Consider the following 24,813-nt stretch of genomic DNA (forward strand, 5'->3'; position numbering starts at 1 on the left):
AACCAAGTGAGATTTATCCTACGAGTGCAGGAGTGGTTCAATATAAGAAAATTAATAATGTTAATAGAATGAAAGAAAAAAACATATGATCATTTCACTTGACACAGAAAAGGCATTTGATAAAAGCCTTTTATGATAAAACCTCTCAGAAAACTAGGAGTAGAACTTATTCAGCATGATAAAGGGCACTTATGAAAAACCCACAGATAACATCATCTACAACGGTGAGACAGAAAGCTTTCTCTAATGAACAGGAACAAGACAAGGCTGCCTTCTTTCACCATTGCTATTCACCATACAACTAGAAGGTCTAGCCAGAGCAATTAGACAAGGAAAAGAATGGCAGGCATCCAAATTAGAAAGGAATAAAACTACATCTATTTAACATGATCCTATATAGAGAAAATCCCAAAGAATACATAAGAAAGCTCCTAGAGCTAATAAATGAATTCAGCAAAGTTGCAGGTTACAAGAACAAAAATTGTGTTTATTCACCAGCAGTGAACAATCTGAAAAAGAAATTAAGAAAGCAATTTTGGTAACCACTTAGCATCAACAAGGATAAAATACTTACAAATAAGTGTAACCAAGAAGGTGGAAAACTTGTATACGGAAAACTACAAAACACTGCTGAAGTAAATAAGACCTAAATAAATGGTAATACATCTCATGTTTATAGATAGGAATGCTTAATATTGTTAAGAATTCAATACTACCCAAAGCACTCTAAAGAGTCAACATAATTTCTTCCATAATTCAAACTTTCAACATTTTTTTTTCAGATATGGAAATGCCAGTCCTCAAATCCATAAGGAATTGCAAAGGGCCCCAAGCAGACAAAACAATCTTGGAAAAGAAGAAAGCTGAAGGACTCATACTCTGGATTTGAAAAACTACCACGAACCTACAATAATCAAAGAGTGTGGTACTGGCCGAATGATAGACATACAGACCAATGGAATAGAACTGAGAGTCCAGAAATAAACCTTCACATACATAGCCAACTGATTTTTGACAAGGGCACCAAGTCCAGTTGGTGGGGAAAGTTGCTTTAACAGAGGGTGCTAGGATAACTGGATTGTCACATGCAAACGAATGAAGTTGGACCCCATACCTCACACCATATATAAAAGTTTACTCAAAATAAATTCGCAACCTAAATATAAGAGCTACAACTATAAAACTCTTAGAAGAAAATGGGGCAAATCCTCATGACCTTGGATTTGGCAATGGATTCTTAGATATGACCTTAAAACATTAGCAACAAAAGAAAAAAATATCTAAATTGGACTTCATCAAAACTAAAATTTTTTGTGCATCCAAGGACATTATCAAAAAAGCGAAGAGACAACCTACAAAAGGGGAGAAAATATAGTCAGTTGTCATTACTCACAATAGTTCTATAAAGTCACTGTGAACCTGAATTAGTGAATATTGAACAAATGATCCTAGGGTTAAGATCCTGGGAATTTCTGGTCATGATGTTTTCATTAGCTGACTAACACATAACTTTGTTTTATGTGCTTTTTTTGTTTGTTTACTTAAAGACACCTTATTTAATATATATGTTAAATAAATATATGTATTTCTGTAACTCACTTAAAAACGTGGTATTTGACTTGAATAGACATTTCTCCAAAGAATACAAATGGTCAACAGCCACACAAAAGATGCTCAACATTAGTCATTAGAGAAATGCAAAACAAAACCACAATGAGAGATTACACGTACTAGGATTGCAATAATAATTTTCAAAACTGAAAATAAAAGGTGTTGGTGAGGATGCAGAGAAATGGGAATCCTTATACGTTGCTGGTGGAATGTACAGTGGTTACATACACTGTGGAAAACATTTTGTCACTGTGGACAAGTTTGATCATTCTTCAAAAAGTTAAACATAGAATTACTATATGACTAAGCAGTTCCACTCCTAGATATATACCCAAAATAACTTAAATAGGAATTCAGATAATTGTCCATTGCAGTCAAAAGATAGAAATAACCCATGTCCATCCATTCACAGATGAATAAAATGTGGTACACACACACCCACACACACTTTCTCTTTCAGCCATAAAAAGGAATGAAGTTCTGATATATGCTACCTGAATGAACTTTAAAAACATTATGCTAAATGAAATAAGCCAGACACAAAAGGACAAATGTTATATAATTCCATTTGTCTGGAATATCGAGAATGGGCAAATTCATAGAAACAGGCAGTAGATTAAAGGTTCCCAGCGGCTGGGGGGAGGGGAAATTGAGAGTTGTTGCCTGTCACAGAGTTTGCATTTGGAATGATGAAAAAGTTTTGGAAATAGTGGTGCCAGTTGTCCCTCATTGTGAATATAATTAATATTATTGAATTATACACTTAAAAACAGACATAATGATAAATTTTGTTATGTATATTTTACATTAAAAAACTCAGTTAATAAAATGGGGGGAAAATCACTGAAAACTGCTAATCATTGCTAACTTTTATTTTGTATTCAAGGATACAATCAACCAAGAAAGGGTTCTTTTGCTGTCAAATAAATATATTTAAAAGCTAGCAAACATCAGAGCAGAATTAAGTACCAAGTCTATAAAAGAGACAGGGGGTGGGAACATTACTAATAGTTATTTACAGCTATACAAAGTTAACATGCTGCAGGGAAACATAATATATAAATATATTCAAAGGCTTCATACTTGTCCAATATTTGACATTTTAAATTTTGAAAACATGAAAATTATGTTTGACAAACAAAACTCAGACCACATTAGCAATGGTTTAAAAAAGGGAGCAATTTAATCATTATAATACAGAGTACTTTAAGAAGTTTTTAAACATGTAAAAGAAAGAACAGTTTAGTGCATTAAATTGTTACAGTCTTTACATTGCTTCTTTTAAAAAAAGTTAACAGTAGTATGAAAAAGCCACCCACGAAGCCAGCTGTCTGAGTGAAGAAATCAGCTAAATTGCAGCATTTTGGAATTACTAATAAAGCTGTAGTTAAAAAATAAAAAGTTTATAAAAATGAAAAGCAGCATGCATATTCAAGGCTTTTTCATAACATTTTCATTAGCTGACAAACATTTAGGTAAAAACAAGACCTTAATGTTTATTATTCATTAAATTAGATAACTGGCCAAGCCCACTACATCCGGTCATTCAGGGAGGAAAAAAAAAAAACATTTAAAAATGCAAAACTAATTGAACTGAACATTTCTTTTATGAAGAAAGCACGTTTTGAAAAATGGTCCTACAGTCATAAAGAAAGGGTCCTTCCCAGCATGAATGAACAGCCCCAGTCTCTATAGACCATGAACATGAACTTTCAGTCTCCTAGTACGGCAGGAGTTAACAGTTAACGCTCCTGTGATTCATGAGTGAAAAGCTAACCTTTAACTCATTATGATCGGTTCCGATTTTTTTTCTCCACTGCCATTGTTACACAAAGTAGAATTTCACTGAAACATAATTCTTGAAAATTCTGATCGGACACCTGTAAAACATTTCTGATTTCCATGATTGTAAGAAAACAGTAAGTATATATTTACTATATAATTCTTTTTTTCACATTTTTGGTACAGTATTTATTTCAGAGTTTCACCCTATCCAAATTCTTACGCCAGTTTCTTTTCCTTCTTCATTATTATCTTCAGTTGAATAAAAGTAAATTCAGCTTCTAATGAAAAATAACAGAAGTATTACAACTAGTTATAGTGGTATCCATGAATGCATTCACATGAAAGATCCAATCGTTAAGGGCCAATAATACCATAAAATCTTATTGTTCCAACATGTGTCAATAGTTTATGTTTTCACTTACACTGAAAATGTATAAGTCCATGCACAACTTTTAATCTTCGTGCATGACTTGATAAATAAGACATAGAAATAAATCAGGATTTTTCTTTTGCCTGTTCCTAACAATTTTTACTCTGGAATATGTTTGGTCACTCGAAGCTATAAGCTTAATCACATGTCAAAGAATACAGACAATAAGGCCCATCTTACTAGACATACAGTATTAAGCTGGACAAAATATGAGGACAAGCTCTAGTGGTCATAAAACCCTTTCCGAAAGTCTTAGAATCAGAATGTCTCCATCGTATCAGAATAAAAATGTACTGTATTAAAATTTCAATTTTTACAAGTTGTTTTTAATCAGTATTCTATTTACATTGCAGAACGTCCACCAACCGCAGTAGTTTAACTTTGGCACAACATTGAGTTCCATTTCTTTTGGGCATGGGATCCTATTTATTGAGAATGTGCATGCCCCAAAACATTTTCAGTGTCATCAAAGATTGGGCCCATTCACAGTAAATCAGAAATCTTGAGTTGAAGAATTGATTCTCCTGCAACGTTTAGGCAGCTATAAGAGAAAAACATAATAAAAAGCTAAAATTTTAAAGAATACCATATGGCTTCACTTATATGTGGAATCTAAAAACAAAACAAAGGAAACAAAAACAGACTCATAGAAACAGAGGCCAAAGGAATGGTCACCAGAAGGGACGGGTGGGAGAAGGGGTGCAAAGGGGAGGGGGATACGGTGAGTAATGCCGCGATAAGTTTGCGCGGTGACAGATGATTACTTGAGCTAGTGGGGTGATCACGTTGTAAGGTATAAAAATGTCAAATCACTACATTGTACACCTGAAATTAATATAACCAATACAGACTGTCTACGAGCTATACTTTAAAAAATAAATTTAAAAATTGGAAAAAAAAATAAGGAAAACTGCATTTTAATGTTTGACATTTTCAGAAACGAGTGATATAAATCAGTTAAAACACATCCTCTGTTTTCAATCACTGATACTGAGATCACTTGCCACATACGTTACATAGTGCACTAGATTTGTGTGCGATTCCTACGTATATGTTCTGCAAATACCAGATATGCTTATAGACATTTTTTCACCTATATGTAATAATTTATTAAGAAATTATTAGGAAGAAGTACATATTTCATTGTTAGTACTGGTAATAAACAGACTATGATACTAAAGGCATATTTTTTCTATTTACATACAGCAGGTCCTCAAATAACATTGATTTGTTCAACATAATTTCATCATAACATTGATGAGGTAGATGCTTCAGGAACTTAAGTCTTGCTAATGTCAGTTAGCTATTGGTAAAACTGGTTTCCTTATACATCGTTTCGATTAAAGTCACAGAACATGTCGGCAATGTTAAGTGAGGATTTGCTATACAGGATGGCTAGTGCGAAAGGTATATATATAGAGTAGTCCCTCTTCATCCACGGTTTACTTTCTATGGTTTCAGTTAGCTGTGGTCAACCACAGTCCACAAATATTGAAAGGAATAGTCCATAAATAAACAATACATTTATTTTAAATTGCGTGCCGTTTTGAGCAGCATGATGAAATCCTATGCCACCGGGCTACAGCCTGCCCAGGATGTGAATCATCCCTCTGTCCAGTGAATCCAAGCTGTGTCTGCTACCTGCCCATCCATTTGTCACTCAGTAGCCCTCTAGGTTATCAGATCAGTTATGAGTGGGAGAGAGAGTGAGAAAGAGAAAGAGCAAGAGCAAGAGCAAGAGCAAGAGAAAGAGCAAGAGCAAGAGCAAGAGCAAGAGCAAGAGCAAGAGCAAGAGCAAGAGCAAGAGCAAGAGCAAGAGCAAGAGCAAGAGCAAGAGCAAGAGCAAGAGCAAGAGAAAGAGAAAGAGAAAGAGAAAGAGAAAGAGAAAGACACAGAGACAGAAACAGAGAGATAGAGAAACAGAGAGCCAGAGTGAGAGAGAGACAGAGACAGACACCACATTCACATAACTTTTATTACCCTATATTGTTATAATTGCTCTATTTTATTTTTAGTCATTTCTGTTAATCTTACTGTGGCTAGCTTATAAATTAAACTTTATCATAGGTACGTATGTATAGGGAAAAAAACATAGTATGTATAGGATTTGGTACTATCTGTGGTTTGAGGCATTCACTGGGGGTCTTGGAATGTGTCCCCCATGGATAAGGGGGGGGCTGCTGTATCTAACTTTTTGCAATAACTGTTTCAAAAGGTTTTGGTTACTTTTTTTGTAAGTCAAATTATATTTAAATGAAAAAGTAACTAGGGGAAGCTTATAGTGAATCCTTTTGTAAGATAAAAATTATTTTAAGCCAATGATAACTTGCCGATTAATACATTTTATAATTTTAGACTTGTATATATTTTAAAAGCAAGGCAAGCCTGTACACGTACCACAAAAGTACACATATAACATATAAGTTTTTGAAAATTGTGGCTGTGTGAATTTTCTGACTGTAGTATCCATTACAGTATTAACATATAACATAAGTTTATGTTCATCCACATAAACTTAAAGTAAGAGCCAATTAAACTGTACAAAAAAAGTTCACATTATTTTTAGAAGACTGCAATTCCCTACAAAATCACTGGAGATCACTACAACAACAACAATTTATTGAGGCAAAAAATTTGTTGATTTAATCTTGGCTGAGTGCATACTCTTGTGCTTAGCAATAATAATAAATGCATCTGGGTTAGAAGAAAGCCAGTCCTGAAGATTTCTGACATACCAAAAGGAGGGCTTTGCTGCAGGATAAAGCTATAAAAACTATTTAATTTCTTGTGACTTACATTATGCTCTATAACGTGGAATGAGATTTATTCAAAAGTAGGTGCATTTTTAGTTTCAATTGTTTTTCTGCCTGAAAAAAAGTTAATGAAAATAAAACTGGAAAAGGATTGCTGAGCAATAAGAATAGTGTCTGATATATTAAGTTCTCGATAAATAATTGTTTTAACAGTAAAAAACAAACCAGAGAAGATGTTGGGGAATCAAGGGAGCATAAAAGCAGAGGATGGGGTAGGGATGCAAAAAGGCGAAGGAAATAAACACACATGCTCATGTGATCATGAGGCTCTATGCCTCATTCCCCTCCTTACAGTTTGACAACGCTGCAGTCATTTCTGATAATGAGATGCTCTTGGACTACGAATAGACATAAACGAACATTTCATGACAACTGTATTGTTTTAAAAAAAGTACGAGTTTTATCCTGGAACATTCCAAAACCAAGAGTAAAGAAGAGAACTATAATATGAATTACAAAAGTATTAAGAATTGAAGTCTTAACTGCAAAATAGGTTTCTGATTTGCAGCTATAGTTAAATTTTAATAACTCAATCTATAAAAGAATTAAGATTTAAGGAACATTCCAAATCTATCAAATTTAAAGCATATTTACTTGCACTTTTATGACTACTGAAAGATATTTTTAACCAAATACATTATTTCTGCTGGTAGCAGGTTTACTTTATATCAAAGAATGAAAAGACATTTTAGGCAACTGATTTAATATTGAATCTGTTATTTACCTTTTGATCTACATGACGAATAATTTATATCACAGTTTCCAAAAACAGATGCCACCTAAGCAAACACAGATTTTATATATAGCCTAAAACAAACCTTTGGCTTTAATAGAAAAAATATTAAATACTTTTAATATATGAAGCATTTTTAACTTTAGTTAAAAGTCTAATAGTTTGGGAGGGCAATACGATGAATAAAAAAAATACCCATTTTCACCTAGTTTCCTAAAACTGAGCATTCCTCACCCCTGTGGCAAGTCTTTCCTTCGGTATACTTTTCCCCTTCTTTTTAGTTTTCGTTTTTGAATTCTTTCCTTAAATAGGCAAAAAATGAAGCTTTAGTGAAGGAGGGTTGCAAGAAATACATTTTTAGTTATCTTTAGTATTTGTGAATTTCCCCCTGCCCACCAGTCTCCCTTCTTAGAGAATGGGTGACTTTCCCTTAAAACAAAGTAAAAAAAATCCATATAAAATAATTAAAGCAAGATTAAACTCTACGTAATAAACATAACAATCATAATCATCAGACTACACATGATAATCATATATTTCTTGGGTATGCTTGTGACACCTAGTCCTCTTACTAAAAGAAAAACGGTTTTAGAAAAACTATCAGAAGTGAAGATGACAGAAACAAAGTGACTGTTCTAAATGTGGCTGATGAACACATGCTCAGATTAAAAACTTACATTTCAGTCATCTGATTTAGAGAGCTTCCGCTTCACATGTCGTGGGGGTTCCCAAGTGTCACTATCATCCGTTTCTTCTTCATCCTCGTCCTGATCATCGATAACTTCATCTTCCTCCTCATTTTCCTCGAATAATTCTACGCCTAACTCTGATCTTCTCTGCCTCTCTGCGAACCACTCCCTGACCTGCTCATAGCCCATGTGTGATTTGTTAACAAGTTCATCGAGGTCTTGCTCATTAAGAAATTTGTGCTTCAGGTAATAATCCTTAAGGATTGCAGTTCCAGTTTTGAATTTTATGAGTGACGGTCCCCTGTCCCAGCTGTTCATTCTCTTGCCCCCTCTGGGCCGCCCGCGTGGCCGTCCCCTTCCCCTTCCTTTGGGTCGGCCCCTGCCCCTTCTCCTCAGGGAAGACAGACCGTTCATGCCACTGGAGTTGGAGCTCTGATAGTAGTAGTACCATTTTAAGTTTCCATTTTTCCAAGCATAACGGGTGTCCCCAAACCAACTAACTATGTCTGTTCTAGCAAGCCCGCTTTCTTCAGCCAACTTGTCGTACTCTTCGGGCGACGGCCACTGCGTTCGGACAAACGCACTTTTGAGCATGTGCAGCTGCTCGGGGGATTTTTTACAGATCTTGCCTGAACTCCCCGACTTAGGCGCACCAGAGTCATCTCCGGGAGAAGCGTCTCCGGCTTCTTCTTTGGAACTACCTGCATTACTTTCATCCATTTCCATTTTCTCTTCCTTTAAAGCTTTAGATTTCTTCTTCTCTGTAAACCAAGCATCGATTTCCCTTCTGGTGAGTTTGGTTTGCGCTCGTAACCTATTTAATTCTTCATCTGTAAGTACGGAGCTGCTGAGAAAGCTTGCCTGGAGGGCCCGAAGCTGCTCTGCCGTCTTCTCTTTAAACTTCTGGGGCGTAAAGTCAGGGAAAGGGTTCCAGGACTGTTTGTGCTGCGAGGTGACAGCAGTCGGGGACTCGGCGGTCTCGTCACTGGAGTCTATGATAATCGTGGCGGAGGAATCGTTGTTGAGATGCAGGCACTGATTACTCTTCGAATTCCTCTGGTTGTACCTCGTGTCGCTGAACCACTTCTTAATCTCTCCTTTGGTCAGGCCCGTGGTTTTCATCAGTCTGATAATTTCCGAATCATGGGGAAACTGGTTTTTAAGGTAGCTGACTTTCAGTTCTGCCAGTTGCTCTTTAGTCTTTTTCGCCCGAATGCCAAACGAATCAGGGTTCGCCAGTGCGGTTTCCTGTTTGACAAGCTGAGAAGCTGGAATTGCTGCTGTTGCTGGCTTTGTCTCTGCGACAGGCTGGGCAGCCGGCGCCTGGCTTTTCTGTACGTTGGTTTGACTTGGCACCCCTGCCACTGTCAAGGCTATAGGTGCTGTTACCGGCAAGGCGTTTGTTCCAGCTACTTGGGTAAGGACCAGGCCTGGCTGACCAACTATTTGGCATGTCTGTAATATGGATGGTAAGCCATTACTTCCTGTGGAAATGTGTGTAGGAATAACAGTTATGGTCTGAGGTACAGTGTGTACTGTCCCGTTGAATTGCTTCCTTCTTGCCTCCTCTACTTCCTCGGGAGTCCAGCTCACACCATGTTTTAAACGCTGGGCTGAAAACCATATCTTGATCTGTTCCTCTGTGTATTTTGCTTGGGCAGAAAGAACAGTAATTTCTGACATCGTCGGATAAGGGAATTTGTTGTAGGTGTTAAGCAAAAGGGGGTTGTTATCCAACGCAGCATTGTAGGTAGGAATGCTGTTCACGGGGATTAAGACTTTGGGAATCAAACTGGAATTCTGCTGGGCTGCCACGGCCGTTATCACCTGCGCTAGTCCAGGGAGGACTGCCGCTGGGGTGACCACTGTGCTGGTGGCGTGGGGGTGTATTCTGTTGACAATGGAAGTACTGCTATTGGATTCAGAAGCCGAAGAACTCGGACTTTCCACGGTTTCTTCATGGTCTGGTTTGACTTCGTTCTCTTTCTCTTCGGGGACATCCTCAGCTGAGTTATGATGAACTGTAATCCGTTTGTTCTCCACTTTATTTTTCATCATTTTCATGATAGGAGTTTTACTGATAGATATTCCTGAAGAAGCAGCTTCTGTAGATTCAGCTTGCTCTGAATTCTCCTCTTTAACAAAACTACCATCGAAAGTCAGATCATTTATGGTTTGTTCAAAGATTGTCTGGTTATTTCGTTTCACCATAGTCAACTTAAAATTCTCTTCTCCCGGGTGATATTTCAGATTATGCTCAGAAAGTGCATCATACCTTTTGGTAAGAAAATTGCATTCGACACAAACATAGGATGAATTTAGCACTACATTGGGATGTTCTGAATCCACGTGGAAAGTAAACATATTTAGGTCTGGAGTTTGAAAAGTACAATATTTACATTCATAGCCACCTTCGACTTTTTTATTTTGCTGATTGTCAGAGTCCACAGATTCATGAACTTCTTCATCACTCGAGATGCTCTCCGCTCTGGTGTTTTCTACAGGCGTAAGTACCGGAGGCCCTTCATCCAAATCTGATATCAACTCCAGGTCTGGATCCTGTTCACTGGCAAGAACCATGCAGGGCGTTGTTGATTTTCGCCTGCTTGCCATTCTGATGTTATGGGGAAAATCTCAGTGGTGATTAAAAAGCATCGAGGCATAAAACCGTTCAGTATTCTTCATTTGAAAACAATGGCTTTTGGTTCTTCAAGTTCATCTTTGTGCTCAACAAATCTCATTAGCAGCTTTTTCATGGTGCAATCAAGTAAAGGGCTTATTGTTGGCAGATAAAATAAATACCGTTGAACTGCTGGAATTTTTGAAGCACAACTCCAATCACCTAAATCAAAATAAATTTTAAAATGTTTTTAAATGAGTGATTAGGACCTTTCTAAACAAATTACAGTTACTATTTCACTTGTATGAAGTTGTTGGAGGCTCAGTTAGAAAGATCTAGAATAAGACTGGAATCAGAAAAAAGTCCTCTAAGGTTCACAATAGTGTCTCCGAGCCAACTTACTGAAGGTCATTTACTGTACTCACGAGTCAGCCCCCTGGCTGTTCATTTGGATTTTTCAGCCATCTATATACTGGAAAGGAAGTGGAGGTAAGAGTGGGCTTTGGCAAGCACTGTTATCAATGCGAAATGATAATCTGTTAATAAGGGAGGAACTTTAAAACTATGAAAAGCAGTCACAGGTACTCAGAGACTATGGCCATTAAATGTGCAAGAAATTCAATCCATCAGCTACGCCCTCTTCTTCCTACTTGCCCATTTCATCATCCCCAAAGCCTGTCCAACTATGGCACAAGTAGCAAAGATGGACGAACTATGAATGACTGAAGTTTCAGAAACATCATTCTCAATCATTTCCCACAATGCTACTGAATTTGTAAAACATATCTAATCATATCAGTCTCCTGACTTAAAGTTTATAATAGGTCACCAGTACTAAGAGAATAAAGTCTAAACTCCTGAAGCCATGCAGTGGCCCGATCTCATTTTCCTGACACCTCTTTGCTTGTGTTTTAAGCACAGCACAAACAACTGCTGCTCCAGGGACACTCAGTGCATTCCGCTCCCTAGGCCAGTGCACAGTTGTGTACTCGGTGTGATGATCTGTCTGCCTTATAGATCAACGCCTCCTTTTACCTTGGCCTGACCCCTCCCCGGTTTATTTTCTAGTACTGATTGTATTGTAATAGAGGCATGTTACATTTCTGGCCTAGAACCTATCCAAACCCCAGGTGTCCTCATTGTAGGTGTGTGGTCCATTCTTTTTCTTCTTTTTTTAAGTAATAGCTTTGTTGAGATATAACAAAGCTCCCAAAACTCTGGATGGAGCCAAGGAACTTTAAAATTTTTAACCTAATGCTCTCCTAGCTGAACTATCTTGGCTGTCTTCTCATTCATTTCTCTGTCCCTTCACATACAGCTTGGAAGCAGGGACTCACCGAATGTTTATTAACTTGAACTACAACGAATAGAAAAACTGTCCTACAAAACTCAACATACCCCAAGGGCATCACCATAGAGAACAATAGCTGAAATGCATAAGAATGATCTTGAGTCATCAAGAAAATGTGCATTCTGTTCATATGATTACATTTTAATAATTTTATACCCAGAATTTTGATGCTAAATCCATTAAAGTTGATGTGCTTCTCTGAAGTTTAAGCCAAATAAAAATAAATGAGTAAGTGGTCTCATTTATCCTCTACCACAAATTAAAACTATTCATTTACTAGCATAATTCTTATCCTGCCTAAATGAGGAGGAAAAAAAGTTTACTTCAAAGTTTATAAAGCAAAAGCAGGTCTTTATGATGAGATGCACTGACCCAGCGAAGGAAGAAATATTTTTAGGAAACAGAGCTGTCCAAATAGAGAACGCCCTGCCTTTGAAGGTGGTGATGTCCTCCCCACTGGGATTTCTCAAATACATATGACACATCCACTAGGTGGATCGAAGCAACAGATGGCAACTCAGACTAAATGCCCCTGTTCCCTAATTTCCCATATTATAAAATAAACACCATCAGCTTAGTGGTAATAGTGTCAACAGTCCAAACCCCTACTCGAAGATGTCATTCTTTTTTTCTTCTATAAAGCATCTTTGATATCTGAGGGAGTACAAAGAAATCTGAAATTGTAAACTACTTCTTAATTAAATGTTATAAACTAAGCTAATGCCATCTCTCTTATTCAATGCAATACAGATACTATTTTTTTTTCAAGTGTTAGCATAGTTGTTTGATCATTTTTTTGTCATTAGAAACAGGGAATTCCTCAAATAGCTTTAAATAAGAGGAGGAGTACGAATGACGGCACCCGCATTTTTGAAAGTGAATGAAAATTGTTGAAAGGCAGGGAGTAAGCTATTTTGTGAGTTATTCTCCTAGAATCTTAGATTATATTTAATTGGGGTGGGGTACAGTAATAGCTAAAAGTCGAACATAGAGGCTTTTCCTGAGACTACATTTTCTGAAAGTGGCAGTTTTCAAACTTTTTGTTGTAAGCAGGGGAGTCTTTTCTTCTAACAAAATTCTAGGAGAAACTCTGCTGCAAAACAGATAAAAAAAAAAATAGCTGTCTGGTTAGAGACGTAAAGAGGCTGAACTACCTGCTGACCCCATCTCATGGATCCCACAGTCCCTACTGCCACCACTGATGGGTTCCGAGATATGTCTGACAGTCTTTGCCCTAAAAAAATGTAAACACTTTCAAGATGACATATCAGTTTTATCAAAAATCCTTCTCAGCTTGCCAATGCTGAGCCATGAAATTTGAAAATTAATCCAGAGACTTTAATGTGTCCTTTCAGGTTGTTTCACTGCAGAAGGCAGGCCTGGGGCACCCAAGGGTAGAACAGAGTAGCCAGCACTAACGAGGCATACGGAAGAGAAACGAGCTAAGATCTTTTCATTGTCTTGTGCTCTCTAGCTCTTGAGTTAAACCTATTTTTTTATGTTACCTAGCATAAAAATAAAATGTTATCAAATGATTATTTTTATATCTCTTCTTTATAGACCACTAACTCAGAACAGTCAGTTCGTAAGAATTTAAGTAGATATAAACAAATTTTAAAAGCTTATTTTTTGTTGGTCATGAAAATTAAATATTGATATATTATATGAATATTAATACATATGCACAATTGTGCTTTTTCTTCTGAAAACATTGGTCTTGGCAATATAATTAAATTTAAATAAGCTACTTACAAGAGCAGCTTTTAAAAAATGTCTTCAGTAATGCAAAGCCTAAAAATCTGATTATCTGGGCATTAGATTGTCTCAACCTCGGGTCACTTCTATACCCAACTACATGGACTCTTTCCTCTTTCCTCTTAAAACTGTTGGCTCATGTTTTGCTAACAAACCCAGAGTCGGTACATTATTTAACATCTTTCTAAAGGGAGACTGTGAATCCCAAAAGAACCTTGAGATTTGGTCCAATGGTTCAATTCTACTATAATATATAGTACAGAGCCTAAAAAAAGACCAAAGCACAAACAAAGGCATCTTTGGCATCATTATTATAAAGTCGTAATTTGGGCAGAAGAACCTCAGTACAATCACTCCATGTTTATGAAGAAAAAAAATCTAAGCTCAGAGGAAAAAATTCACAGAAACAATGTGATATAGGGGAAAACCACAAGTTGTACAGTCTCCTCTGTCATTTGGTAGTTAGTTGACTGGAAAAGTTTCTCATTACAACTTCAGTTTTCTCACCTATAAAACCAAGATTCTTCAATTCAACGAGTTCATCTAGCAACTATTTGTTGAATGTCAACCATGTGCCAGGCACTATATCAGGCACTCGAGATATAGCAGTGACCAAGAGAAATCCTCTCTGGTCTGCCAGGTACTAGCAGTTGAGCAAGAAAAATAGGCGGTAAACAATTCTGAGAATAACTACGATCAATGCAATGAGAGGGTATCAGGAACTACATGAGGACATTGCAGGGGCTTCTAGGAACGAAGGAGAGAAGGCTGCCCCTGCAGAAAACACTAGCGGTAGCTACCTCGGAGGCTGATCAAATTAAAATGCTTCATACACACTGATACACAATAGGTAACTAATTGATGCTATTTTCCAATCTATAAAAATTCTTTTTGGGGATGAAGAAATACTATTATTTACTTAATACTATTCTCTTTTTCTCTCTCAAGCAACTTAATCAGCTGACCAGGCATACAAACTGAATGAAAAAGCAGAAGGGGCAAAAATATGGAATTAAGAATTTCTATGGAATGGTTCCAATCCACCTCCTTTGTCATTAAAATACAGTGGGGCTGGGACAGCAGAATAGCCATACCGAAATCACTGTTAGCTGACAGACATCTTATCCTCTATTTGAAGGTCAATTAGAAACAGAGCTCAAAATCAATCTGGGGAACCTTGCACTATTTACCTGTAAGATGGGGTTAGAGTTCAGTTGCACAACTGAGTAGCTAAGTGGCTTTGCAATTAAAACGCAAGTACAGTGAAGTCTGCCAATGAAGGAAAAGTTATGCTCTAACTGCATCCAGCACTGTAATTATAATTATGTTTGAAAACTATTTTTAGTTAAACTTTCAGTAGAGAAATATGTTTTAAAAAATAACTGATCAAATCAATAGTTATACTGCTGTTAAAAATGATAATCGAATAGGAATATGAAAATTTTTCTATCCATTTACTGTTAAAAATCAGGACAAAATTTGCATATTAATTATAAAATGACTATGGAAAAGTATGTATGCATGTGGATAAACTAGATGAGAATATAAAAAAAATGAATTTATCATATGAGATTACAGGTGAAATTTTTTTGTGTGGCGTTTACAAGTTTTCTTTAATATCGTTAAAACATTTTTTTATTATAAAATACAACAAACAATAGTTTCATGGTCTTAAAATTGCAAACAGACTAAACTGTTTCTATAGTCATTTGTCTCAAGGTGGAAACAAATCTACTTTTCTATTTTTAAGTTCAAAATCATGTGCTACATTAAGGTTTTTTCAGGGGAGAGGGCAGGAATCCCTGATATGTATAGCTCTCAGGCGTATTCCAGATATTTTCTGGAGCTGCTGCCCCATTGTCTTAGAACCAGACTGGTTCTAAGAACCTTCCAGAGCACTCATAATCTCCAGGGTGTGAACCAGGCCAAGCCAGTTTCCATGGTCCTATTGTCCTGGCTCTTCTTGAGGGTAGGTTGCTCCTTAACGGATTCATCATTCTTAGCTCATCAAAATAATTACAACAAAGTATCTCTCCACAAAAGCATTTAATGAAAGCAAAATTTATTTCATTACAGTATAAAAATCTGGGGCAGTTCTAGTAGCAGTTCTTCTTATGTGGTCCAACACCATTCCTATCAAGGTCCCAATAATATCTGCTGAAAAAACCTTTAGAATATAGCTATATTAAGTAGTATAACATATACTTTACTTCATTAAACACTCATTTATAGAGGAGCTATAAAGAATAACTGTGCTTGCTTTATGGTAGATTATATCAAGGGTAAAATCCTTACTAATAAAATTACTTTAGTCATTAGAATATTAAAACATCCTTGAATATAAAACATTCTACTTATTAAAATATAGCAATAAATATTCAACAAATATTTATCAACATCTATGATTCTGTTGTAACAAATCAGTTTTATGTATGAACAGTATATATCTAAATTTGTGAACTATGTAAAAATGAAATAAGGGAGATAAAATCATTCAAAGAATTAGTCTTGCTGTGAAATTCAGTAGAAAAGGGCACAGTTCTTACAAAGACAGCAAATGCAATTTTGAACTTAGAATCATTACTTCTCTGTTCTAAGAGAAAACTATACTTTTAAGGTGTAACATTTTTAAAGGGATTAAAATATAAGTCCTTGATGTAATACACTGTAAAAATTAGTAGATTATTTCCATTTCTATGCTTAGTGCTAAAAAAAAGGTCCAAAAATTTTTAGAGTTAAGCAGAGCATACTGAATCTAACTACACTGAATTTCCAAGCCTCTATTTTTTTGGCTGTCTTATACTTCAAATTAAATGATTAACGGATAGCAGTTTATTGGTCTAGTTAGCCACAAAAGCATGTTATTTTGGTAAGATTTTATGTGAATAAAAACAAACTTTGTTTTTTACAACAACGTTGGGTCAAATAACAACATTTAGAAGATAACTATAATTTTTACGGATCATGTCAGTTTTGACCTAGTACCAACTAAATAAAACTGTTCTTTGAGTAGCTAAAACATCGACTGAGAATCCTTTGGAATATGTATTCCATTTAGTTTCACTTCTCCCTCTCTGAGTCAGAGTTCTGTTTAGCCAGCTGAAAATACTTATTTTTACATGTCTGTATACAAACTAAAAGTTATGAATTCACTGTAATCACAGAATGCCTGAAATAGTAGTAGGTCCAAAGAATAATGGGATCAAATTATAACAGAGGACATCTACTATGTAAATTTAAAAAAAAAAGGATCCAAGAGGATATTTTTTTTCATTAAAAAAAGCAAACAAAAACATTTTGGCCTTCACACACTCGAGGAATTTTTCAAAGCTAAAATGTAAAAATACTTAGAAACAATAGTCAAGTTCTTGAAAAAAATTAAATGAGAAATTTGACGACCCAAATTTGTACCTATGGCAAATGTTTTTTAAAATGACTATAACCTCAGATCATTACCTTCATATTGCTAAAGATTAAAGGAAGAATCCCAGCTGGACGGATTTCTCCCAGCAAGCTCTGCCTCAGATTTGAGGGGTGAAATGTCTTCTGAAAGCTCTCTAGGATGCTGACACTCCTACCCTTCTGCTGGCATGTCGGTAGGTATGTAACATATTGAGAGTGATAGAAAGACTAGCACTATCATGAAATTTCCTATCTTTGTTATTAAATTTTGTATGATCCAAAAGTAATTTTCTGCTGAAAATAGTTTTCCCCTACTTTTCTCAAGGAGGTATGTTAAGTCTTTCACAGTCTAACACAAGAATGCTATTCTTGATTTCAAGTGAGATTATCACTGAGAGGCTGAAAAACCATTCATCTGTCTGTTATCTTCCCCCTTTATAAAATAAAGTAACTGTTACCTATTTCCCTCAAAATATAATCATTTTTAAAAAAACCTTAACACTTTGAAAGATAACAGTAATTAGATTGGTAATGTCAACTTGTGGACTCATCAATTTTTACAAAATGAAAGTGAACCACCATATTAATGGTTATATAATCTTTCCACGTTCTTTCTGAAATCATCGAAAATAACAACTGGACTAAAGTATAACTATTTCAAACAGTATAGTATGTCATCTAATGCTTCTTATAAAAGCCAATATATATCAGGTAAATAAAATATAAAAGTAAATACATAAAAACATATGCAAATATTTAAATAATGGGATGCTTAGCCTAAATCAAAGTCATTAATTATTAACATCCTAATTGTATAATTATGCTTAACTATTACTAGTAGACTATATATTGAAAATATATTTCTAGGAATTGTTCTTGAAGCATTTTTCTGGATATAGGCAAAATAATAATAAAATTTCTAGATCGGTTTCCCTACACTAAAGTCTCTGCCCTCATGACCTTCATTTGTCTTTACCACTGTCGCCACAGCACCCGACCCACAACGGGTTTCAGCAAATACTAACCGAAAAATCAATTATACATATACTACTACATTGATTTACTATGAAGTGTGATGCTCTTTCCTTTGAAATGAAAAGCAGCCAATACTCTCATACTTTTAAAATTTGAAGGTACATTTCTCTATCAAATGTTAGGAACATATCTATTGCTTTTAAAACTTTGCCAAACATAGCATCATAGGATCTAAAGTGAGCATGTTCAGTATCTGAGTTTTACCTTACCAGAACAACCAACACATACTTGCCATAGCTTCCTCAGCATTCTGTTCGTTGACACGGAAGGGTATCCCTTCAAATTAGGAGGTGTTTAGCTCAGGCCATCATTACCAGCAGGTCCCAAGTACCTATCTGCCATCTCCTACAAAAAAAGTAATATCACTTTATCAGTCTATATATGACTTGGCCTTAGTTAGGAAACTTTAAAGTTTATGCCTTGGCTTTTAAAAAATAAATGTAATTTTGAAAAAAAAAATTTACTTCTTCATAGAAACTTTGAATCATCTAAATGCCCAACCCAATATTAGTAAAAAAACATAAAAACATTTTAAAAAAATTCATTTTATATTATGTAAAACAACCAAGTCACTATTATACTATTTTCAATAAAAAATTCAAAATGTGAATATATGCAGAATATCATAAGAAAGCTAAGAAACTGGGAATTGTAAAAAATTACTACACAAAAGTTACAAAAGACAACTTAGTTAAGCAGAGTTGTTTTCTGTTTTACACAAAACTGCTGATATTTGTATCCTAATTTACTACGTATTAATTTGAATGCAGTGGATTATTATTAATGCTGGCAATAAGCCAATACTACTAAAATAATCTAGTAGTACTCTATCCCTAAAACATGCTGTATCTAGTAGAATGATTGATGTTTCACTATTTTGTTTTTTTGCAAGAAAGCTACTACCAAATGGCCTTTCAATCAGTGCATTGTGAAAAATTAAACTGAACAATCAAACAAACTGAAAATCATTCTCCAAAAACTCAGATTTGTGTCTAAAAATGTGATTACTCAGAGTTAAACCAATAAGGAAAATTTAATAAAAACTATAACTGTTTCTCTTATTAAATAACAGTAAATAATGCTTTTAAAGTGTCGAGGCATTTTTGTTGCTCTTTAAACACTGAAACTCTGTAAACCATAGTGAATGAATATTAAGGAAGATGACTTCCCCCCAAAACTTAATCCTTTGTTCCTGCTGTTATTACATACAAGTTCACAAAGAGCCCTCTTAAGTGAAGAAACAGTGCATATACATCAGCCCTTTAGCGAAGTACTTCTGGGTTAAGTTAAAGCTTAGGTTGAATAGTTACACTATTTTCATGAAAAGCATAAAAGCATTTTCCTGGTAGGCACAGTGGAGCATCCCGTTATATCTGCAGCCTGGGATTCTACAATTTCATTTCCTGGTGTCTCCTCGTTCCACCTCTCCTTGGCCATCCACCTACAGGATGTGGACCAGAAGAGAAGATAGCAAACAGCTGCCAAAGAGGGGAGGTTATCTTCCAAAATGAATTATTAATATTATAGGAAACGGTAACCTCTTGAATCCATTCTCAAATCACACAGTAATTGCAAGATGTTTTACTGCATGAGAGTCTCCCGAGAAGAGCCGCCAAGACATACATGTAAAGGCACAAGGCAAGTAGAGGCGCGACGGACGGGCTCCTCAGTGCTTCTGGACGAAAAGCATAATGTTCGACGTTATTTCAGTTCCTGACGCTGGGATTACTTTCGAACACTCCTCTCTAATTCACAATATCTTTTTAAAATTTAGGATTAGACTGAACTTCAAAAATCAAAGGCGTCATTTTAACCATATACATTTTATAATAAAATGGATGAGTTGTTTTGGCTGTAAAAGATGGATTGTAAATAAAGATGAAAAGCCTGGGCTCTGGAACCAGACAGCATGGGTTCAAATTCCAGCTGTCATTTAATAGCTGTGTGTCTTTAGACGAGTGACTAAGCCTGCCTGTGCCACAGACTTCTTGTCTGTAAATGCAACTACCTGCTTAACAGGGGTGCTGTGAGGACTGAAATAAAAAACACATGTAAAGTGTTTGGAATATTTCCTGGCACTTAGTAAGTCCACAATTAGATTTTTCTTTTATTCAAGGTATTTAACTTATACAGCAAAGGAAGTCTTCGCTTAAAATTTGTTAAATGTTGAAACAATATCAAATATTTTACAAGTCCAGGCGGTAATCAATTTTATATTCCATTTCATACCCTTGAGCACATTAAGCAAAGCTAGAACAAGCTGGCTTTAACAGGTAGACATTAATCAATTATAATTTACACCTCCTCCCTAACTTTCTCTGACTTTAGCTTCAAGATGAATCATTTGTCTATGACACATTTTAAGGGGTGTTTCATAAATCTAACAAACCTCTTATATAAACATTATCATAGTAATGAAGAGAATTGTTCTTTCTCACTCCTCCTCACTCCCAAGTACAGTCCATGCCCAGCAAAGTTTCAACACTCTTCTTTTTGACAATATTGGAAGGTAAAAGGAAACGGACTCAGTAGAAGAAAAATGTAATTATGAGTGAAATGCTTAGAAACATCGAATCTTTCTATCTCCTTCCATGCCTCACAACAATTAAAAAAGAGAGAGAAAGGCCTTTAGGAAGGAGAACAAGAGAGTTAGAAATCCTATGGGAAACATGAAATCACTAAAATTCAGTGACAAAGTTGTTATTTTATATAAAATTATAAATATGCACGATATGTCTACCACTTTGTTTTAATTTTTTAAATAAGTTTTGACAATGTGATTTTTTAAAAATTTAAGTCTAAAAGCTGAAAACAAAAATCCTGCATAAAAAACAAGTTAGTCAATTTTGCTTCCCTTCAATAAATGTCATTCTTAAACTACGCATGTAAACTCCTTTCCCAAAGTATATCATCATATTTGTTTAGGCCAAAGGTATATAAGACCATTTTATACATCTTAAATACATTTTGGAATACTGATTATATAAACTACAAAGATTAAGTATTCTTTAAGAACAAAATCTGTCAACCACATTAAAAATTACGTAAATATTCATTTTAAAAATTAACTGTATAAAATACAGATCTGCAAAATGTAAACTCAAATATATATCCTGATTAGTAATCTAAATCAACAACTTCAGTCATGCAACTCTGGTTACTCATGGCTACAAATATATCAAAACAACAAGGATATAATAAAATATATCAGCAATATTATGAAAACACTGTCTATTATTCAAAGGCTGGTATCATAGTTTTTTCCCTTCAAAGAAATGTAATTTAAATTACTTTTGAAATTACATAGGATGATTTAAAGAATTTTAAGTTAAAAAAATTTAGACGGAAAAATGAACATGCTATACTGGCTATTACCATAAATAGTGCAATAAATATTTCCAAACCCCTCCCTAGATTTATTGAAATGATAAATGATTAGAAACCAGCTTAGGCACTTAACTTTCAACACTATTAATGTTCAAATAAATAGAGTCTTTTGAGCTCAAATCCACAATGTAACAGTGTACATAAAAAGGTTATTTCCTCAGCTACATTTATAATTATTTTAATAAATTTAAGAGTACTTTCAATTAAGTATAAAGCTATAATATAAAGTAAACTAGTCCCAAATATCATATTATCGTGCCCAACATTACAAAAAAGAAAACGTATATCATAACATCACCTTTCAGTTTTAATGTGAAATATAATACAAAAGGGAGAAACTCTTCAAAATTAACCATCGCACCTATTAAATTCATTAATAATTAGAAAACTTTATTCATATTTATTTTAAAAAGAACTTGTAATACAAATATCATTAAAAGTAAAATAAATGCTACATCATTCATGAACTGTCCTCCAAATTCTGTGAAATAATCAGCTTGCTATAAGAGAAAGACATCTACTAATGAGCGTTCGCAGCACAGGCACATTTATGTTTTCAGCCTTAGCATATTTTCAAACCATCTGGCATCAATGCCACTCTGGTTCACCCCGCCTAATCTGCTCAGAATTGAATATAAAACTAAAGCTACGTGTGCTTTGGGGAAACCAAAGAACAGCACACATGTAAAATAATGTTCCAAATGTGCAGCTCTAAACTAGTTTATACTTGAAATGTGTTTTAAAAAACATCTCCACTGAAGATGTTAAAGCTCTTTTAAAAATAGTAGAATGGTTCAAGAAATCTGTGTGAATCATAGCTGTCATCAGTTACCCGAGTCTTAATTCTTTTTTTCTCATTTTCATCTTGATCATTAAATAAAGCATTTGAAGAGGTTCTTCAACAAAAAAGATTCATTGATACCTGAAATGCTATCATTTCTATATTGAAAGGATCCAAAAATTTACATTTTATTTTGCATAAAATTAGTCTGCTTAGCCCTAAAATGCTTAGAGTAAGGAGGGAAAAATGAGAAAAAAATATTATGAAAGCCCTTTTTCTTTTACATCCTGTTACCACATTACTGTCTTTGGCAGCACTCACATTTCTTTTGCTTAAAATCTAGAGTCCGAATTCCTACTTAAGAAATAATAATAATTTAAAAAATCTATGGATAGACTAGGGCTAATATACCTGTTAGAACCAACTCCCATTCATCCTCACTGCTGGCATAAAAACAAACGACTTTTTCAGGATAATTTTTCAGAAGCAAAGATAATTCATGTAACACAAGTTGAAGCTTTCAGACAAAGACTGAGAAACAATGACCAATACCAACAAATCTAAAGGTGCATTTATGTAGGTACCTACACACACACACTCCAACCCAGCAAATCGTCGCTATTCTTGGGGGAAAGCTGCTTCTTCCTCCCTCACTGTGAACCACTCTATATCCCAATCCTGTGATTTTTCCCTTTTCAGCTATCCTCTTCACCTCCAAGAGAACTGCTTCTTCCTTTCAAGTTACATGGAATTCCAACGTAATCACATTATGATTTCCCCATCAGCCTGTCCTTACATTTCCCCCACCCCCACCGCAAAAAATTAGCCTCTTCTCATGTTGTTTTTCTTTAGAGCTGGGATGAGATGACAGAACAGCGCTGTGGAATTCCCGCTCTGCCCAATCTCTTCCCTATATTCCTCCTCTGTGCATCCCTTTCCCGCTTCCGAATTCCCCTACCCGAGTCTCTGACTCAAGTCTTGCCAGAGCTTGATCTTTCACTAACCTAAGCTAAGGATGTCGAAGGGTACCTGTTCCTTCTCCGAGGTTTTGCTTTTTCCTTACTGTTACCCACAGAGGAGGGGAGTGGGGGACACGTATTATAACAAAGAATTTCAAGTCCCTTTACCTAGAACTTTGGTGGAAACATACAGGGACAGGGAGGACATCCCCCAGGGCTCTTCGTTCCTGCCATTAGACCCGCTTCCTCTGCCATCTCCGTCCAGCCTTCCTTTCCCGCAAGAATTAGATTGTTCCCTTTAGGCCCCAGGCTTGGAGTAGTCGGTCCCCTGGTCAGCCTCCCCATCTCCCTCCTCCAAGGGACCGATAACATTTCCATTCTCTGTAATTCACTTCACCCTATGTCCCAGAGCTTCCTCAAAACGTAATATAGTTCTTAAAGACTCAACTCTGAGTCTTGTCCCGAAGTGGGGATACGGCCTGGCCCCGAAATGCCCAACCTTCTTCGAAGTGGGGTACGGCTTCCCCCGAATTGTTTCCCGGGGCTCTAATCCCAATGCCAGGGCGCTCAGCTCCAGCAAAAGACTCCCTCCTTACTTTCGGGGAGACTGAGTCCTCTCCACGAGGCCACGCGCCCCTGCAGGGCAGGGCTCCCGATCTCCCCTAGGACCCTCTGGAGTCCTCCATTCCTGCGGCGTTCCCCGCCACCCCGGACACCCAGTTTTCACTCCCCTCAACGACCCCAAGTTGTTCAGTCCTCCCGTAGGCAGGGGGGAGGCTGAGATTTTCTCTTACAGAGCCCACCCCCCCAGCTCCTTCCTCGGCCACCGAGACACCGAACGCGCGAAGGAGGATCAGGGTCGGTCCCCTGGCAGCGACGCCGCCCCAGGCAGGCCCGGTCCCTCCGCCTCGGACGCCCCGCGCGGGGTCCGCCCCGCCGCCCACCGCCGCGAGCGCGCTCAGCCCCCCGGGGTCTCCGCCGTGGGGCCGCCCTCCTCCATCCGCTCCGCGCGCCGCTCGCCTTCGGGTGGCCGCGCCGGCCGAGGGCTCTGCGCGGCCGGTTCCCACCCGCAGCCCCGGGGAACCCCGGCCGACTCGTCGCGGACCCGGCTCGCGCCGCTACCTGCAGGGGCCGCCGCGCCTCTCAGCGCCCCGCCGCCGCCATCTTGCATTTCAAAGCGGCTGCACTTTTCAGGGAGTCAACTCTGACCTGTGAACCCTACACCCGGAACCGCTCCGCGGGCCGGCACACGGCCTCGGAGCTCGGCGGGCCCGGCGGAGCGTGGAGGGTCGGGGGCGAGGGGACAAGGCGAGGCGCGCGCCCCGGCGGCCGGCGGGGAGTGCGGGGGGCGGAGAGGAGCCGGCCGAGGCGGGGCCCGCGCGCGCGCGCGCCCTCTGCACGCCCCTGCACCACTCCGCTCCTGGCTCTCCACTCCCAGACCCTGCTGCTCCTTTGGGGTTCG

At 37.0% G+C, this 24,813-nt stretch overlaps 1 protein-coding gene across 5 annotated transcripts; it reads right to left on the bottom strand.

The window, feature by feature from the left end:
* Window positions 1–2,770: 2,770 nt before the first annotated feature.
* On the bottom strand, window positions 2,771–24,813 carry ZHX1 (zinc fingers and homeoboxes 1). 5 transcript variants are annotated; one of them, XR_004954649.1, is made up of 5 exons: window positions 24,474–24,813; window positions 18,453–18,569; window positions 8,050–10,903; window positions 7,578–7,674; window positions 2,771–4,367 (listed from the first exon to the last, which is right to left on the bottom strand). XR_004954649.1 is itself a non-coding variant. In XM_036232995.1 (4 exons), the coding sequence occupies exon 3, from the start codon at window positions 10,672–10,674 to the stop codon at window positions 8,053–8,055; it is 2,622 nt and encodes an 873-aa protein (XP_036088888.1). In that variant the 5' UTR covers window positions 10,675–10,903; window positions 18,453–18,569; window positions 24,561–24,812; the 3' UTR covers window positions 2,771–4,367; window positions 8,050–8,052. The 5 variants fall into 5 exon arrangements, 4 of the variants coding, with proteins under 4 accessions (XP_036088888.1, XP_015986679.2, XP_015986682.2 ...); XM_036232995.1 differs by lacking the exon at window positions 7,578–7,674 and having other exon boundaries at window positions 24,561–24,812; XM_016131193.2 differs by lacking the exon at window positions 7,578–7,674 and having other exon boundaries at window positions 24,474–24,812.

The sequence above is a fragment of the Rousettus aegyptiacus genome, unplaced genomic scaffold, assembly GCF_014176215.1.
Source record: "Rousettus aegyptiacus isolate mRouAeg1 unplaced genomic scaffold, mRouAeg1.p scaffold_m13_p_15, whole genome shotgun sequence".
NCBI classification, from domain to species: Eukaryota; Metazoa; Chordata; class Mammalia; order Chiroptera; family Pteropodidae; genus Rousettus; species Rousettus aegyptiacus.